This window comes from Erpetoichthys calabaricus, chromosome 1 (assembly GCF_900747795.2).
Source record: "Erpetoichthys calabaricus chromosome 1, fErpCal1.3, whole genome shotgun sequence".
Classification (NCBI taxonomy): domain Eukaryota; kingdom Metazoa; phylum Chordata; class Cladistia; order Polypteriformes; family Polypteridae; genus Erpetoichthys; species Erpetoichthys calabaricus.
The window spans coordinates 133,685,474-133,706,226 of record NC_041394.2 but is presented as its reverse complement, the minus strand read 5'-3'; the positions used below and the strand labels follow the sequence as shown (position 1 = coordinate 133,706,226).

At 36.5% G+C, this 20,753-nt stretch overlaps 1 protein-coding gene across 1 annotated transcript in view; it reads right to left on the bottom strand.

The window, feature by feature from the left end:
• Nucleotides 1-20,156, bottom strand: part of LOC127527154 (uncharacterized) — a 448,528-nt gene extending 428,372 nt beyond the window's left edge. Inside the window, exons 1-2 of the mRNA XM_051924868.1 lie at nucleotides 20,150-20,156; nucleotides 15,517-15,991 (exon numbers count right to left, since the gene is read on the bottom strand). Of these exons, the coding sequence (XP_051780828.1) occupies nucleotides 15,517-15,991; nucleotides 20,150-20,156 (482 nt within the window). The remainder of the gene's footprint in view (nucleotides 1-15,516; nucleotides 15,992-20,149) is intronic.
• Between the last annotated feature and the right edge of the window lie 597 nt (nucleotides 20,157-20,753).

The following is a 20,753-nucleotide window of genomic DNA, read 5'->3' as shown; positions in this document are numbered from 1 at the left end:
GTAAACAAGTATTCAACTAAGTATTTTCTGTGATTATGTAAGTGTATTACAATGATCAAATTTTGTTTTATATGTCTGTTAGTATTTACAAAATGTGTTCAGATTAAATATTTAATATGACAACATACTAAAATTCAAAAAGGCTGGCTGGTAAAAGCTTTTTTATCCAATTTAGCAGTAACCTTTCTGAAAGCTTTAGAGTCTTCTTTCCTATGAATGAATTATGAATAGGTGTTTAAAGATGACACATGCCTGTAACTTGTCATTATGCAGAAAATAAGACAGATGGATTGAAAGACAGAGAAACAAATGCAAGATAGGCTTTATTATTAAAGCATCTTTCATGCAGATTGATAAAAATCTACTTAGCCAACCTAATGAACCATATCCACTAATTGTTCCTGCAAGAAAGATAACATTGGTTTAAAGTGTTGGAAAATTAGCCAACCAGGTTTCCTCTCATGGGAAATAATGGATGTGCATATGACTAAATTAATCAAGATTACTGTATGTAACAAATTACTAATAAATGTTGAGCAATGCCACCTGACCCCTAACAAGCACCCTGTCTCAAAAGTCACAACTGGCAAGTATCATCCTTCTTGTTTTAGTTTTGAATGAATTACAAAAATAAACACTTTTCAGACTGTAGCCTACTTAGCATTACGTTTATCCATGGAAAAACAAGCCAAAGGCGTGGAATTTTTCTCAAAAGCAAAACAAAAATGTTATTATGTCATTATGTGTAACAGAAAATTAAAACTTCAACATAATCACAGTAGGAATAGCATGTCTAGTATCTATTGCTATAATGCTGCAGATTTAGTATATGTGCTTCATGTTTTGAAACAATCACCAACACACAATTGGGCGCTATTCAAGCAGATGTTGGAACATTCTTTTTGTAATACTTTTTTCTGTTGCTTGCATAAGCGAGAGTAGAATATCAATGCCTGACCCGTACAACTGAAACCACCCATTGTATTATTGTAAGCTATCACAGCAAAGGCATTTTAACTTTCACATTTTCTCTGACACATACAGTATATTGCCAGTTGCTGCATTATGAACATTGCTTAGAAGAAAGACATCTTTCTCATCCTCCACTTGATCACAAATCCTTTTGTGTTTTAACCACACAGCTACTGCACCACACTGCTTAATGTGTTCATGCAACCAGAGTCACTAGGCATGCCACAGCGATTTGTTCATACAGTACTATATGCATCAATTTTCCTTTTAAATAAAATCTCTAGTAGGTTTGGGTAAGGTGTAGAAATCGTCCATCATTATTTAGTAACCTAGCAGTATCAGGAGACTAAAAAACAACCACGTCATCTACAGTGATAGCTCACCAGTGACTGTGAGAAGAAAATGGTTTACTCTAACTTTTACGACACTGCTCAACATAGCAGTTCATGCCAACAACTATTTTCTCTCCCCCGACTATCATAAACAAATACTAAATAGTCTAGATTATCTTGAACATCAGACATATTTAGACTTGGGTTACTTAAAAATGAGCAATGAAGAGGTGCAGGATTGTCAGAAGTAAAATGAAGCTGACACCTAACACAAAAATCAGTGAAACTTGGCAGGTCAGAATCTACTGAACAAATGTCAGTTTCATTGTCTGTGTCAATGTCTGATAACCAATGTGCATCATCATCACTCGATTCAAGCAATGATTCAGTTTCAATCTGTTCTAAAACTTGATTTATGGGTTTTTGTTTTCCATTGTGTTTTTTGTTAGTCTCCACTCCACTCATGAATATTGATGTTACCTCGGTGTAACCATAAAGTGGCAGAAAACAGAAGAATATTTATGATTTTGTGCAGCTGGATGGCAGCAGAATACTTATGTACTATAACAATGATCAATACACTTCACTGAGAGTTTGGATTATCTGTACAGTGGTGCTTCGTACTTCGAACTTAATTTGTTTCAGGAAGCTATTTGAACTCTGAATGGTTTGAAGTCCAAATCAGTTTTCCCATTTAGAAATAATGGAAAGTGAAGTAATTCATTCCCAGCCCCTAAAAAAAATACTAATTTTGATAAACTTAAACAGCAAATACACATAATTTAAGGTAAATATAACACAATTAAATGCCCTAAATAATACATTAAATCAATAAATAAAATATGAAAATACTGTTTAATAAAATGAAAATTGCATTTACTGTACCTCAGTGAGGATTGGTGGTGTCCTGTGTAGCTGGTGAAGAGGAAGAGAAAGGTTACATTTTGAAAAGGGAGTCACCCTCCATAAACACTCCAAATAACTGTACTTTGCGGTAAGTTATTTTTTTCACCTGAATCATCAATACTACAAATTTCACCTTAGGCTTTGTTGCTTCCACACTCTTCTTAGATGTCATGGATAATAGATAAGGGTTATATATAACCAAACACACCCAAAATAAAGTGAGAAAAGCACTGAAAACATATGGTCATAATGCAAGAGATACTTTCACAGCGAGAGCAAGAGAAAACTTGGGCGTGTAACAAATGACATTTACGCTTGCTGCATAAATGCCATGTTGCTGCTTTTTTCACTGTACGCACAGTTCGAATATAGAAGCATTGTTCAAACTCCAGATCAAATTCCACTCGAATTTAGCATTTGAACTCTGGAATGTTCAAAGTTAGAATTATTTGAAGTACGAGGCACCACTGTATTTGCAAAGAATTCTGAGCCCAACTCACGCTTAACACCAATGAAACAAATGAACTAGAAAATATTTAATCTTTTCACTTACATTCTGATGTTAAAGATTTTCATTTGTATATTGTATTACTTTAATAACATTTTTTTGTTTGTTGTTTACTGTAGGTTTCTTATTTAGCAGTACTGAAAGATAATAACTTGTTTTTGCCTCTCCATCCTTACAAGTTGTGAAAGAATGCAGTAAACCACATAGCAAAATGAATGCACTAGAAACGTTAGCATCTGGTGACTTGGATGCACAAGAATATTATTTGAAAAATTCTTAAAATATACCCCTTTTCCAGGGACCTCTTTAACCTAAGTAATGATTAAAAACTTCACATTTTGTATTTCAGATAAGAAAAAAATAGATTATTTATTAACTTGAGACACTTTTGCTTATTTTCAAGACTAATTAGACTCATAGCCCCATCTTCTCATTTACAGCTATGTTATCTGTTAATAAAAACTTTAAAACAGATTACTTTCCTCTTTCTGTAGTCTGATATGAAGTGGGGCTTGGTGACTAAGAAAAGTATATGACATTGTTTTCCAACAGCCCCAATAGTTTTCTGTGTGAAACCGGGACAGTTACTGTGCTAGTACTTACAAATGTTGTCCAGGGTAACTGAAATTCAAAGTGACTAAGGATGGAGACAGAAATTCACAATGAATGCTGATAGCTTTCTGTTCTTTTCCAAAGAATTCCTCTTTCCAGTTAACTAATGTGTGGAGACACAGAAGAAATGTTACAGGTGGGATGAGAAGAGAAGATGATTCGTCAGTGCACCCACGTACAGAGGTGGCATTTATTTTTCAGGGCCTAGTTCCAAACTAATTTATGTACCTTCATCTAGCAACATTAATGGAAAAAAACATGATTAATGCAAAAAATATGACTAATGCTAGTACTGTTATTGCAAAACCTGATCAGATTTCTGTACATTTTACAGTATATATTTTCTAAACTTCTATTCAATGCTGCATTCCAGTACTCTAGGAACAATTATACAAGAAATGTATTAAAAGGTAACTGTTAATAATTAGGCTTTAATGGATTAGAATAGCAGAATTTAAGAGGCAGTTAATTAATATGCATGTTTCCTTTAATGCTTTAATAGCACATTATTTTTTACCAAAACAACAAAGGCTTAGTAAATGTGTGAAGTAACAAATGCATTTGGAAATCCTATTTGTTTATTCATTGTGTTCAAATTTTAATGGTGAAATGATATAAAAACCTAACTGATCACAATCTGCTTTGCCTTTATTTTGCAGCATTATTGCTTATCAATGCACAGTATATTGATGTCATTTTTGTATCATGCTGTAGAAGTATAATCATGGTGCCCCTCCCTTTTTAGCCTAAATGGGCAAACATATGGAAATATTCCTAATGTCTTTGTAAACTAACAAGAAGTCTAATGGTTGACTTTTACTATTTGAGGCATTTGCATTCACTCTAGTAATGGATCCTATATTTATTTTAGCCGACTGTACAAGGAAATTGTTGCTCCTTATCATGAAAGCAGTTTATACAGAAAAGTACAGATTACAGGTTTGTTTGCTGCCTCATCTCTTCTGTAACCAGTGACTTCATTTGTGTTTTTGCTATATGTGGGCACCCAGAATGATGCTGTTTTCAAAAAAATTAAATTAAATAAAAAATTAAACTGCAGTATATTAGCCATGTTTTGATGTCATTGTCAATTAAGTAAAATATGTTTGTCTGAGTTATGAATACAAGGTCCTGTTGACTGCCATGTTGTTGATGGAACTGGATGACAGTGATTTCATGGTAATTAAATATACAGAATGCACAAAATTCCACATTATACTCAGCAATAAACTTTGTTGCTTTTACTTATTTAAATATTAGAATTATTTTTGCAGTTTTGTCAAAAACCTGTTTACTTGGTAATTTGATTGAGGTTCAGATCATGAAATGGCATATTTGGCTAAAGATCAGTCCCAGATAACTTCACTCTTGTAATAATCTCTACTGATAACACCGCCCAAAAATGAAAAAAACATTCAATACACAAATTAATTACTGTGTGTTGTTAAAGTTGGTTAGGTTTTACAATATTTCACATTATCAAATCTTTGTGACAAAATTATATGAATTCTAGAGTGTCTTTAATTTGGTCTGATGTGACCACCCTGTGTGATTTGAAAATAATAAGAATGCATTGGAGCCCACTTGACCAAGTAGGAAGCAACTAATCAACAACCCATAAAAAATAAAAAGATTTGGTGGAATGAAAGATAATCATTGATCACTGGACATCCCACTAGTTTAGTGAGTGATATCCATTTCTTATTACTGGGGTTGGATTGCCTGTTAATCTGCAAAACGGAAAGCTTAAGGAGGAACATATTATAAAAATCGATTTCCAGACATGAAAAGAAATAGAACTTTCTAGTGAGAGACCACTGCATTCTGTTGTTGATGTTGCCAAGAAAAAGAATTTCTGCTGGAATAAGAAAGAAAATGGAAGTAGGAAGATATGGTGAGTGAACAGAATATCAATATAGAGGATTGAAGAAAAAGGGTTTGAAATGCTGAACAGAAAAGAATATTCACAAAAAATCTTACGAAATATTCCAGGGGCATTTAAAGAGCAGTAACATCATAATGGATCTTTTAATAAGCCCATATCAAAACATGTGCATTGCATCAAGTACAACAACAACAACATTTATTTATATGGCACATTTTCATACAAACAATGTAGCTCAAATTGCTTTACGACACACCAAAGAGAAAGTTACAAGAAAAGTAAAAACAAGTAAGATTAGGTGATAGTATTAAATATTAAGTAACACAGAAAGAAAAAAAACATCAAGTAGAAGAATTATGTACAATGTCATGATGTAAGTCTCTAAGGACGAGTCTAGAGATAAGGTCAAATGGCTGGGAGAACAGAAAAAACAAAAAAAAAACCAAAAACTCCAGTTAGGCTGGAAAAAAAATCTGCAGGGGTTCCAAGACCAAAAGACCACCCATCTCTATATTCTACCTAACATAGAGATTGGGAGCATGTGCTGGTAGCCCGTTACTGCACCCACCACATGCCGAACCAACTGGATTGGGACCTGATTGCAGAGAGTGACACCACAGCACTACACTGGAACAGTGTGAGGTTTTTTTATGGTGGCTAGAGTGCCATTCCTGCCACCAACCCCCAAGTTTTCCCTGAAAATTGAAGGACCTGCTTGCAGGACTGGATGCAGAATAATGTCATAGCCAGGATGAAGCAATTTCTGGTTAAGGGCCTTGCTAAAGGGCCCAACAGAGTAGAGACACTTGTGGCATTTATGGGATTCATGCAGACCCCTACCCTCAGAGCCAAGACTCTGCCACAACCTAACATAAATGTTCTTAATTCATTCCTCTTTGTTTTTAGGCTCCATATGAGAGGATATGATGAAGTCAATCTCATGGATAGCTGTGGCACCTGTCTTCATTCCATCATCACAAGTGGCTGCACAGTGCCTTGATCAGGAGATGATGAGGTAGATCACCCCCACAGAAGAACTGGAAAAGACAGCAGAGAAAAGTAGAGATTAGTTAAGACTGCAGATCCTTGAAGAATATGATAATTCTATGTCCATATAGTTTATTAGGAATACAACTAAAATGTAGCTACAAGAAAGCCAAATTAAAATAGTGTATTTTAGCAGTTTTTAAATATGGTCCACAGTAGTAGCCTGGAGAATTTCAGTTGGTAAAGTATTCCAAATATTAGGTGCATAACAGCAAAAGGCCGCTTCACCACTTCTTGTAAGATTGGCTCTTGGAATTATAAGCAGACCACTATTAGAAGATTTAAGGTAACGACCTGGAGTGTTGGGGGACAGGCATTCCAAAATATAAGATGGAGCAAGATTATTTAAGTCTTTATTAACTATCAGTAGTATTTTAAAGTCAATTCTAAATGACATGGGTAACCAGTGTAACAACACTAAAGCTGGTGAGATATGTTCAGATTTTCTTTTTCAAGTTAAGATTCTGGCTGTTGCATCCTGCACTACTTGCAAATGATTGATGTCTTTCTTAGGTAGTCATATTAGGAGTGCATTGCAGTAATCTAGTTCACTAAAACAAAAGCATTCACAAATTTTCAGCATTAGGCAAAGTTATAAGAGGTCTACCTTGTGTTGTACTCTTCAAGTCCTAGTAATCTGGTTAATATGTGATTTAAAGTTTTGGTCAGAATCATCAATTACCCCTAAATTCTTTACCTCTGTCTTGACTTTTAAACATAAGGGATCAAGTTTACTAATACCCTTGCTATTTCCATATTTGCCAGTCACTAAGACTTGTGTTTTTTCCTTAGTTAGTTTGAGAAAGTTACTACTCATCCAATTTGAAATACAGTAATCCCTCCTCCATCGCGGGGGTTGTGTTCCAGAGCTACCCGCGAAATAAGAAAATCCGCGAAGTAGAAACCATATGTTTATATGGTTATTTTTATATTGTCATGCTTGGGTCACAGATTTGCGCAGAAACACAGGAGGTTGTAGAGAGACAGGAACGTTATTCAAACACTGCAAACAAACATTTGTCTCTTTTTCAAAAGTTTAAACTGTGCTCCATGACAAGACAGAGATGACAGTTCTGTCTCACAATTAAAAGAATGCAAACATATCTTCCTCTTCAAAGGAGTGCACGTCAGAGAGAGAGAGAACAAAGCAAACAGTCAAAAATCAATAGGGCTGTTTGGCTTTTAAGTATGCGAAGCACCGCGGCACAAAGCTGTTGAAGGTGGCAGCTCACACCCCCTCCGTCAGGAGCAGGGAGAGAGAGTGAGAGAGAGAGAGAGAAAAGTAAATTGGGTAGCTTCTCAGCCATCTGCCAATAGCGTCCCTTGTATGAAATCAACTGGGCAAACCAACTGAGGAAGCATGTACCAGAAATTAAAAGACCCATTGTCCTCAGAAATCCGCGAACCAGCAAAAAATCTGCGATATATATTTAAATATGCTTACATATAAAATCCGCGATAGTGTGAAGCCGCGAAAGGCGAAGCGCAATATAGCGAGGGATCACTGTACTGCTAAGACATTGGATCAGACAGCCAAGAGCATCAAGGTCATCAGGCACTATTGATAAATAAAACTGTGTGTCATCTGCATAACTATGTTAACTGACCTTGTGCGTTGACATAATCTGACACAACTGAAGCATGCAGATTGAAAAAAGCAGCAGACACAGAATCAATCCTTGTTGTACAACAATATCTTGGGTCTCCGAAATACAATCACCAGAACTAACAAAGACTTTTCTACCTGTTAAGTAAGACTGAAACCAATTTAAGATGCTGCCAGAGAGGCCCAAACATTGTCTAAGGCAATTTATAAAAATATTATAGTATATGGTGTCAAATGATGCAACAAGAACAGATATACGACCTCTGTTTGCACTAACCTGCAAATCATTTACTATTTTAACCAGTGTAGTTTCTGTACTATGTACTTTACTGAAACTTGTCAAGAATAGAATGTTTATTCAAGTAATCATTTAGCTGCTTAAACACTGCCTTTTTAAAGAATTTTACTTAAGACAGGCAGGTTAGAAATCGGTTTGTCAGAGACAGAGGAGTTTGAGATTATTTTTCTTGAGAAGTCTAAAAACTGCAGTCTTTAGACAGTTAGGGACTCATATCTGTACACAATGTACTCCCAATTTATCTCTTTCACAGCCAGGAAAAATTATACGGGTGGCTGCCCCAAACCTTTTTGTGACACTATTATCTCACCTTTGACAATAGATAGATAGATAGATAGATAGATAGATAGATAGATAGATAGATAGATAGATAGATAGATAGATAGATCTACAGTATTTCTATAACACATTCTCATACACAGAATGTAGCTTATAGTGCTTTATGGGATGTCAGAGAAATAGTTACTAAACAAATTAGACAAGAACAACAATAAATAAGCAGCAAAAAATAATACACGCTTACATAATACAGATATATATTGTGAGATTTTTTTTAACTCTTTTGAGACCCTCCTCAATGGGTTGACACGCGTGTCGAGGTCTGCTTCTTCGTCGCTGATGTAACCACAAGTTTGCAGTACCCCGTAGGTTTGCAGTGCCACAGAGGCAACTGTAAGCTCACTGCCTCCTTCTTGTCTGTCGCCCAGTGGGTGATGCAGGGAACATTATAACCTGGCCCCCGGCCCTGCTCGTTTGCTGTGCCTGTGTGTAGAAGAGTGGTAGCTCCCGTTTCAATAAATAACCTTGCTGTTCCTGTTTCGAGTGGAATAAACCCAGTTTTCTTGAAGTCCTTAGACTCAGCCTCATTTTTTGGGTGCATGACAACGACTCACTCGTCACACTATTTAGTGGAAAAGTACAGTGTAATATTTAATATCATATTCAAAGTCTCAAACAATGAGTCCAATGATAAGTTCAGATAACTGGGAAAACAGAAAAAACAAACAAACAAAAAATATCCAGTTAAACTGAAAAAAAAAAATCTGCAGGGGTTCCAAGGCCACAAGACCACCCAGCCCCACTGGGCATTCTATCTAACATAAATGTCCTTAAGTCATTCCTTATTGTTTCCAGGCTACCAAGCATCACTGGTAGTTGCACAGTGCCTCAATCAGCAGAGAAACTGGAAAAAATGCGGAAAAAAATGAATAGACTAGAGAAGACTGCAAATTCCTGAAGAATGTAATATTCCAATATGAGTAGAGATTAGACCATTAACATTTTGCCAGGAGCTGAAACTCAAGATAATAGATCATCAAATATCTGTAAATAATATTATAACAATTAGTACTTTTAGCTATTTTTTAATTCATTATAGCCTATATAACCAGATAACCTAACTGGTTGTAGAGCTTATTCAAATGAGAAAAATTTTGAATCTTTGTATAAGAAGTGTTGAATAAAAAAGTCTGTTTGGGTAGCAAAGTTCAACGTTTAGTCAGTTTAGGGAAAATCTGAATTTTGTTAGCAGTATGTATTACTGATAGAAGAGGGTAGACAGAAGACATTCCTTTTACTCATTGTGAATTTTGAAAAATAATTTAATATAGTTCTACCAGGCTATACATGTGGTGAATTAATTGCAACCAATATCCTAAATTCTACCCTCACTGTATTTTTGAGCAGTCCTTATGATAACTTTAGAAGCTGGTGGAAGAGCTGTTACAGTTTCTTGATCTCGTAACGATGCTTACTTTCCTCAATGCATCTTCAGACTGCCTTTGCAATTTGGTGCTACATCCACAGCTCTAAAATGTAAGACATGCAGAATTAAATCAGTAACAGTCTGACTCACTTCTATGCAGCACAACTTTATTAAGTAGAGCACTTCTGGTGGGAGCATAAATAAGCTATTTGTATTGCTTATTTTCATCATTTAATGACTCTTTTAAAATGTGACTCACCGGGATTCTTGATCGAGCTTCTTTTACTTCTTTGCCATATATCATTCCTGACTTTTCAAATATGAAATGCACTCCACTTGATTACTCTGTATAATAGTAATGATAAAAAAAAGCTTTAAATACATCAGTTGCTTTGCAGTGTGCACTATTCATGATGCCTACTTAATTCTTTTCATCTAAAACATTCTGTAGAAATGTATTTTTTTCACATCCACCTTTCACTTCATTAAGCCATCAGTGATTTATCCAAAAACAGAACAAGGAGTATCTGTTACATAGGCAATATTCTCTTAGTAAAAAGAGCTTGAGGTTGTAAGCATTATAAAAAAAATGTTTTACTCCTGTTTAAATTAAAGTTGTCCCTCTGCCAAAAGCATAATGTTGGCCTCTTGTTTTCAGCAGATTCTATAAGTACTTCAAGTGGTGCACAGAGCACTCAATGCCTTTTGTTTTATTAGCTCTCATATTTTTTGTTAGAGCAAAATGGATAACTTGTGTCAAGTCAAGGACTCTCCAAAATGAAAACTAAAAGATGGAGGTAGGGAAATCACAGAGAAGGACCAACAAGCAGCCACTTCTGAATAGAGAGGATTTGTTCATATTAAATGTCAATTTATTAACTTATGTGAGAACTACAACAACAAAGTGCCTTTTAAATAATGTGACACTCAAAGATTTGGATACTTTTGCTTTCTAAAGAGATAAATGCAATATTACATATAAGGTTATTGTATAGTCATTGTTTTTATGGACTTTTAAGGTGTCAGTGAAAAGTGCACTTTATACTAAAATGATGTACACTGAAGTATATTGTTCTGTTATAAATAAACACAAAAGTAACATTCATATTTAGATTCATGACTGATAAGGTGGTTCAGGGTTTAGCACTACTACATCACAAATCCAGCTCAGCTCCCCATTCCAATTTCCTTTCAAAAATATCTAAATTGCAGATATGACATTCAGTGACAAAGACACTTGTCTAAAATGACATGGCAGAGTGAGTATCCCATTTTTGGTTAGCTCAACAGCAACAATAACAACAACATTTATTTATACAGCTTATTTTTCATACAAACACAGCTTAAAGTGCTTTATAAAATGTCAAAGAAATTCCTGCCCTGAAACTAAAGATGAAAAAAGTGAATTTAGAAAACTGAGGGATAGATAGATTGATATTATTTTCTTGTCTAGTAAACATGGTTATTTGTAATAGGTGTTGACAATTCCACAAATATCTTCAAATACATTGTCCAGCTCATAGCTGGTAATAGTTGTGGACTGACTTGTGTTTGACTGTTGATTGAGGCCACAGCATCACATTAAACTGATGTAGCTGCACACCAGTAACACCAAAATAAGACACAGGGCTGGTTATTCTGCCTATAAAGAGGTATAAGTTATATTAAGAGTAGGCAAAGTAACCAAACTATGCTGGCTTTTCTGAAATTTAGTTAAAAATGAAATCTAGAGCACAACATAATTACACATGTAATCAACTTAGAGGTATTTAAACATGTTTTAAAATATGTGAAACTGCATTACGGTCGGGTATGGAAGATCATTACTTAATCTGCATTTGCAGATTATCTATCTCTTCTAAAAGTAAGCAGTAAAACATTTACTAATAATGTATTCAATACAATGTGAAAATTAGTTTCTATAATTTTGTAATAATAATGATTAGATCATGAATTATTTTCCTTACAATTTAATGTTAATATGGACTTCCCGATCTTTACACAGTCACAGTGACATGTCATTTGAATAATTTCTTTTCATTCGGTTTTATTCATTGATAAAAGTCAAATTGTTCTGTTACTGTGAATGTAAAGTACAAATTTTGTTTTCAAATTAAGACATGGAATCTACTCTCTCTATACAAAATCCTAAGCCTAAAAGTGCAACGATTTTGTACAACGATTTTATGTGATGTTTTTATGTCATGTTTTGGTCATGCTTTAAATCGGGCTTATTTTAAAACCTACATATTTATGTTTTATATCATTCTTTTCAGAATTTATTGAACTTTAATGTAATGTTGTTAGATTTTCAAATTCATATTCCGTTTTTAAATTATAAACTAAAAAATATCAAGAACTCACATCCCGCAAGATGAGACTTTGTGCCAAGAGATTTAACCAGCAGCCGATCAAGCAAAGAGGAGGTAATAAAAAAAACTGTATTTGTTTCGCATTGTATCACCATTTAAGAGGGGTTTTCAGAGGAGCAACCGCATCTCCTTGGGGTGCATTCAGACCCCTTCTTCACAACACGAGTAGCAGACTTGCGAAGTGGCTGGTGCATAGCGGAGGCTGAGGGGGTTGGTGAGCGAAGCGAGCAGGGGGTGAATGCTCTAGTATAAAATAAACATTTTCACAAAAGTTATGAAGAAACAAGTGTGCTTTTATTCAAGAATAAAAGTGAATAAAAAATTGTTCAAATGACATGGTGCTGAATGTGTACAGACTGGAAAGTCCAAATAGCATTTCCAAATAAACATGTTTTCATGCATGTGTATGTCTCACAACATGCAACCAGTTATACTGGATATAATAAATTAATTTCTTTTGAGTAGCAGTCTGTGTAGGTTTGTTAGTTGCAAAAGTTAATGCTAAACGACAATTTAGGTCAGTGTGCTGGTTGACGTCTACAGAAACACAATGAACAAACAAGTAAAAACTCACATTCAGATGGTTACATTTGAAATAATAAATACATAAATTTGCTTTGTGTCTACAAGACCTAACATTTCTTGTTTCATCGTACATTTATATGGATCTTTGTAGACATGGAATACACATGAAATGTGTGCGTTTCAAATAACAATATATCTTTACTAATATATTTCCTTATAAGTCTTTGCCATATAAAATCTTCGATGCAGACTTGAACTGTAAGGGAGAGAATTCGAGCTTGCGTTGCTAAACACAGAGTGTCAGAAGGAGTAAACCGCGGGCTGAATGGTGGATGGGTCAGTGCAGGTTCAGTGCTACTGACACATTTGCAAAACAAAGGTAGTTATCAGTAGGGAGTTGCTGCGCTGAGAAGGACATACAATTTGTGTTTGTGGAAAGTACGCTTTTTAGGGAGAACTAAAATTTTCACAGGCTTTGGGAATTTTATTGTTAATGGGTTCTGCTAACAGTTTTCAATAGCATAGCAAAACATATCAAATAACTATTTAACAGTTAATGCTGTGACAGCTTCTATAGTTGGCAAGGTTTCACATAGGTTAAATTGGTTTGAAGCAGCATGCAAAAGTGGAACATCCCTATGGGGACCATATTAGTGGTGAGAAGTCTTCACTGGTAATTGTAGGGCTCCTTTCCAGACACTCCTAGGGGAGTGGGAAACTTTGTCATTGCAGATGGTGCCCTAGAAGTAAATATTCTGATGACAGCAAACATAGGGAAAAAAAATAGTGAAGCAAGATTTTGGATACTAGATTTTGATCCAGTAGCTGACCCTATGGAGCATTTCCAATTGTTGTTAGGACCTATTTCCACCTTTGTTCCATACTTCTGCTTTCATGTGCCACTCTTTTAAGTTTTTCAATTTCTTGTTGCATATGACCAACCTTATATTCCTGCATTACTTAATTAAGAAGGCATGAACTAATTGGCATGTAAACTACATAGGGCTGTCAGGCACTTTTCTGACATGGTATAGATAGATAGATAGATAGATAGATAGATAGATAGATAGATAGATAGATAGATAGATAGATAGATAGATAGATAGATAGATAGATAGATAGATAGATAGATACTTTATTAATCCCAAGGGGAAATTCACATACTCCAGCAGCAGCATACTGATACAAAAAAAAATATTAAATTAAAGAGTAATAAAAATGTAGGTAAAAACAGACAATAACTTTGAATAATGTTAACGTTTACCCACCTGGGTGGAATTGAAGAGTCACATAGTTTGGGGGAGGAACGATCTCCTCAGTCTGTCAGTGGAGCAGGACAGTGACAGCAGTCTGTCGCTGAAGCTGCTCCTCTGTCTGGAGATGACACTGTTTAGTGGATGCAGTGGATTCTCTGTAACTGATAGGAGCCTGCTGAGCGCTTGTTGCTCTGCCACGGATGTCAAACTGTCCAGCTCCATGCCTACAACAGAGCCTGCCTTCCTCACCAGTTTATCCAAGCGTAAGGCGTCCTTCTTCTTTATGCTGCCTCCCCAGCACACCACTACGTAGAAGAGAGCATTCGCCACAACCGTCTGATAGAACATCTGCAGCATCTTATTGCAGATGTTGAAGGACGCCAGTCTTCTAAGGAAGTATAGCCGGCTCTGTCCTCTCTTGCACAGAGAATCAGTATTGGCAGTCCAGTCCAATTTATCATCCAGCTGCACTCCCAGGTATTTATAGGTCTGCACCCTCTGCACACAGTCACCTCTGATGATCACGGGGTCCATGAGGGGCCTGGGCCTCCTAAAATCCACCACCAGCTCCTTGGTTTTGCTGGTGTTCAGGTGTAGGTGGTTTGAGTCGCACCATTTAACAAAGTCCTTGATGAGGTTCCTATACTCCTCCTCCGGCCCACTCCTGATGCAGCCCACGATAGCAGTGTCATCAGCGAACTTTTGCACGTGGCAGGACTCCGAGTTATATTGGAAGTCTGATGTATATAGGCTGAACAGGACCAGAGAAAGTACAGTCCCCTGCAGCGCTCCTGTGTTGCTGACCACAATGTCAGACCTGCAGTTCCCGAGACGCACATACTGAGGTCTGTTTGTAAGATAGTCCACGATCCATTCCACTAGGTATGAATCTACTCCCATCTCTGTCAGCTTGTCCCTAAGGAGCAGAGGTTGGATGGTGTTGAAGGCGCTAGAGAAGTCCAGAAGCATAATTCTTACAGCACCACTGCCTCTGTCCAAGTGGGAGATTAATCGGTGTAGCATATAAATGATGGCATCCTCCACTCCCACCTTCTCCTGGTATGCGAACTGCAGAGGGTCGAGGGCGTGGTGTACCTGTGGCCTCAGGTGGTGAAGCAGCAGCTGCTCCATGGTCTTCATCACATGTGATGTCAGAGCGACAGGCCGGAAGTCGTTCAGCTCACTAGGACACGATACCTTTGGGACTGGGGTGATACAAGATCTTTTCCAAAGCCTCGGGACTCTCCCCTGTTCCAGGCTCAGGTTGAAGATGCGCTGTAGAGGACTCCCCAGCTCCAGCGCACAGACCTTCAGCAGTCGTGGCAATACTCCATCTAGACCCGCTGCTTTGCTGGCACGAAGTCTCCTCAGCTCTTTGCTCATCTGCGCTGCTGTAATTGTGGGTGGGGATGTCTCTCCTATGCTGGTATCAGCAGAAGGATGGGTGGAGGGTGTAGCACTCCGAGGTGAGAGTGGGTTAGGGTGGTCAAACCTGTTAAAGAAGTTGTTCATTTGGTTTGCTCTCTTCACGTCTCTCTCGATGGTGGCACCCCGCTTCGAGCTGCAGCCAGTGATGATCTTCATCCCATCCCACACTTCCTTCGTGCTGTTATTCTGCAACTTTTGCACCAGCTTTCTCCTGTACTGCTCCTTCGCCACGCGTAGCTGGACTTTGAGTTCCTTCTGCATGTGCTTGAGCTCATGCTGATCACCGCCTTTAAAAGCCCTTATCTTCTGGTTCAAAAGGCCCTTGATGTCACTTGTAATCCATGGCTTGTTGTTAGCATAGCAGCGTACTGTTCTTACTGGAACTACAATGTCCATATAGAAGTTGATGTAGTCAGTAGTGCAGTCAACAACCTCCTCAATGTTCTCACTATGTGATCCCTGCAGGATATCCCAGTCTGTAGTTCCAAAGCAGTCCCTCAGAGCCTGCTCTGCTTCAGGGGACCACTTCCTGAATGTTCCTGAAAGTATAGTCCATACTTGTCAAATTGATTTCAGATTGTGCAGAAATGAGCTGATGGTACTCTATTATTACAGTCAACAGTTATATATGGTGTCCCTCAGGGCTCAGTACTTTGACCAGGGCTGTTTCCATTTTATGTACTACCATTTACATCTTGATAGAAAACATAAAGGGAACTTCCACTAATATGCACATGATACTCAGCTATATGTTTCCTTTACACCAAACAACATTTTTCCTGTCATAGTATTAAAAGATTGGATGAGAAATGATTAATTGTCTTTGAATAGAGAAGAAACCTAAAGTTTACAAATTGGAGGGAATGAGGTAAACAGCAAAAAGATCCTTTCACTTTTTAACTCAATGGGCCTAAATATTTGTTTTAGTGAGTCAGTATGCAAGTTATGCATTGTCTTTGACACCAGTCTAACTTTTCCTCAGATAAACCCTTCTTTTTCTAGCTTAAAATATAGGATAAGCAAACCATTTTTAGAGGTGTGGACTTGTAAGACTGTACTAATAAAATATAGGTTTAGTCTTTGATGTAAAATATAAATAAGGAAAAGCATTTTGATAGAAACAACCTGTTTACACCTGTCTTTCACCTTTCCTGTAAAGCAATATATCTTACCCTTTGATGTAAGGAAACTGACTATAAGGACGTACCATCCCTTGAATGTGTCAATGTTTATTTAAAAGTCTCCCAGGAATGTTAAAATATAATTACAATTGTTTGATGTACTAATATAAATAATAATATGTTTATATATTCAAACTGCCTGTTTATAAATGTTAATAGATGTGTATCAAGACATTGTACTGCTGAGTACCAAAGTGCTTTGTAAAAGAATCTTGGTGTAAGTTGGTGTTGTAATCTCTTACTTTAAAGATTCTGAAAGATCCCTAATTTACGAGGAATTCAAAGATGTTAATTCATACGATTCTAAGTAATTTTTCCCAGTCTGTATGAATTTTCAGCTTTAATTTAGAGTTGCCATACAATATATACTATTAAAGGAATAGTGTTCCAAAGATGGCCAGTTCAATTCTGTGCTTTCATTTTGGTCCAATGCACATTAAATTGTAGCATATTCTCAATATGTTATGCTTTGCATATGATATAAACAAATTTTAGTCTCCTAACGAAATCCACCAAGGTTGGCAGTAAATTGTCTAATTTACTGGCCCATTACCATAAAACAGGGTTTGTTTAAACATACAGAATCCAACTATGAGAAATGTTTTACTGTTTAAGTCACTGTGTCAGGTTGCTTTGAGGTTTCAGGCAGTATTCTTTTGTATTTCAAAAAAAAAATTTTTCAACTCTGTGCTCTTTTTATATTCTGTAAAACAATGAGTTCTGTGTATTCTAAGCAAAAATATTTTTATACAGGTGTACTGGAGAATAGGTGAAGGCACCTACGTTAGCAAACTCTAAAGATGCAATGAAATAAATGGGTAAATATAAATCAGCCTGATGGTCACAGTGCTGCCACTTCACACTCTACTCCTCAGCATCCTTCTCATTTCATTACTGCAAAAAATCATCTGCAGCTCATTTAAGAAGCAAAATATTTAAAAAGCTGCAGGACTGGAAACTTATTTTCCCTTCCACAATCAGACACTGCACAGACCAGTTGTTTGTGGTATTTGCAGACATCTTCAACCAATGTTTGGATCTGTGCTGTGTTCTTGACTGTTTCAAGACCTCCACCGTCATTCCTGTACCAAAAAAAAATCAAAAGGTCACAGGCCTGAAGCTTTACAGAAAACTACAGAATTGTAGCTTTAAGCGCTATTATAATGAAGACCTTTCAGTGCCTTGTTTTAAATTACGCCAAAAACACTGCAGAAAACTTCCTGGATAGATTTCGGTTTGCATTTAGAGTCAACCGGTCTGTGGATGATTCAGTGAATTTAGGTTTATTTACCAAAATCTTGATAAGCCAGGGGCATTTGTGAGGATCTTGTTTGGGGACTTTAGCTCTGCTTTCAATGCTATCATTCAGGAGTTTCTAGATGAGAAACTTGCCAGATCAACCTGCCCAGTTCAACCTGTAATCGGACTACAGTCTTTCTTACAGATTAGAAACAACATGTTTTGTCGGGCTAACACTTATCTGACTCTGTGGCATCTATAGCATTAGGTTAACCACCAGAAAAACAAGCTAAAATGTGGAATGTTTTTATCAACAAAAAAAAATATTATTGTGTAACATAAAAATGTTATTACCAAAATGTCAACATAAACACAATAAGAAAGGTACGGCTAGTGTCCATTGCTTTACTGATGCAGATTTAGTACACATCCTTTGTGTGACATATTTTGAAACAGCCATCAACGCACATCCCGATTTTGCAATTGGAACAGTAAAAGTATGTTTCTTTGAATATTTTTCTAATATTTTTTGTGCTGCTTGTGCACAAGAAGCTAGAATATCAGTGGCTGATCTGCATGATCAGCACTTCCCATTGGGTTATTGTAGGCTATCACAGTGCAAGGCTTAGAGACTTCCACATTTCTTCTGAAACCAACAATGACTGTTGCTGCATTGTGAACAGTGTTTAAAAGCTTTTCTTGTCCTTCCATTTGATCACAGGCATTTTGCTATTTTGCCACTCTGAAGTTTCTCACAAACAAACTGACAAGGCAGTTTGGTCATACAGTGCCATATGCATCAGTTTCATTATGTCAACATCTGATGACCAATTCACATTGTCATCAGTACTGCTTGATTAAACTAATGGTTCAGTTTAAGTTTATTCTAAAACTATTTTTACATCTTTTCATTTGTATGCCATTGTATGTTTTGGTTGAAGGCTCTGCCCCACTGCAGGAGTTACTACAGAGTGGAAAAACACAAAGAAATCTTTCTATTATATAAAAACATTCTGGGACGAGACGTGACTCTTTTAGAGAGATACTATCATGTCCCGCAAAATGAGACTTTGTGCCAAGAGATTTAACCACACCCGGGGCCAGAAATAAAAAACAAAGAGTAGATGACAAAGTAGAACGTTGTAAAGAATTCAAAAACGTTGGCGTGATAGACATGCAGAGCAGTTTAGAGATCATGAAAGTACTAAAATTCAAAAGTCTCAAAAAAATGATAGTAGAGATCGCATTAGCACAAACAAACAGAAATCATTACTCTGTGAAATAACAGAACAGTGAAAAGAGAACAAAATATATTGTTCAGATTTAAACTTTAAGTCGGAGACTTGTAGATCACCTAATTCATGCTGCCATCAGAGAAAAGTAGTTTTTCTTCCCAATGAAGAGGCGTATCTGCAAGAATTAAAAGATTTGTTGGTTGGTGAAAGTGAAATCCACATATGCAAGAGGCAGAGACACAAAGTGGCTGGCGTGTAGCGCATGACAAATGGTTGGCAAGCAAAGCCAGCATGGGGCGAAGCACTCTAGTATTCATTATTTTTGGCAGCATGATATTAATTTAACCACTAGATGGCAGCAGAACACTTTCTCAAGTGTTACTCTGGCTTAATGCTGTACATCAGATCACAACAGCTTTAACCCAAGAGATAGGCGGGGTTAAGTGTTTTTACATTGAATTCTGAACATGAGATACACTCGGGGTTAGCCCAAAGGAGGTTAACTCTTAGCAGGGTGGGCTGCAGGACCATGTCCTTTCCCCACTAATCTTTTCACTATATACAAATAACTGGTGATTCATCTTTCAAAGTTTTTAAATGTGCGGAAAATATCCCAGTAATATGCCTCATTTAAAATAATGACAAATGTATATATAGAACAAAGGCAGAACATCTGACAATGTGATGTAGCTATAATAATTTGGACCTTAACGTTCAAAAAACACATAGATATTAGGAAACATGCACCTGCTCACTTTTTTGCAAATGGCTCAGCCATTGAGACAGCATCATCTTTTAACCTTAAGTGGGACAAAAAACATCACATTTATTATTAAGAAAACCCATCAGAGAATATTCTTTTTACGCTAGCTGAGGAAATTCAAACTTCCCCAAGTAATATTGGTCCAGTTCTATACAGCTATTTTCAAGTCCATTTTGAACTCAACTCTAATTGTCTTGTTTAGTGCTTCCTCAGCTCAGGCTAAGGCAAATCTGCTGCGCATCATAAGAGCCTGTGAAAATATCCTAGACTGTAACTTACCTCCCATTCAAGTCCTTGTGAGTCCAGGATGAGAAAGCAGGTTATGTTGCAGTACTACCAAGGCAAATTCTAGTACACATTAGTGTTTCTGGCCAATAAAATGAATTCTGATTCTGATATGCTGTATTACATTGGTATGCACAATCGATAAGTCTTTCTAATTAACATACCAAACTAAGACCAAAGTAAGAGACAGCATGACCAACTTACCTCAGACAACTGAAAAACCAATCCCCCATAGGATTGTAAGTAAAAACAATTAATCCGTTCCCGACCATATGAACTGTATGTAAATATATATTTTTTTAAAGTTTTTAAGCACAAATATAGTTAGTTAAACCATAGAATGCACAGCGTAATAGTAAACTAAATGTAAAAACATTGAATAACACTGAGAAAACCTTGAACAACAGAGAAAACTAACACTGCAATAGTTTGCGCTATAGCGCTACCAACTGCTGGATAAAAACACTTTTTTTAATGAGTTTTAAGCACAGGGAAAAAAATGAACATTTGAAAAAATCCGTAATTTAATAAACCACCAAGAAAAGTAACATTGCAACAATGCACACTACGAACCGATCACTGTAAACAGAAGTGAAAA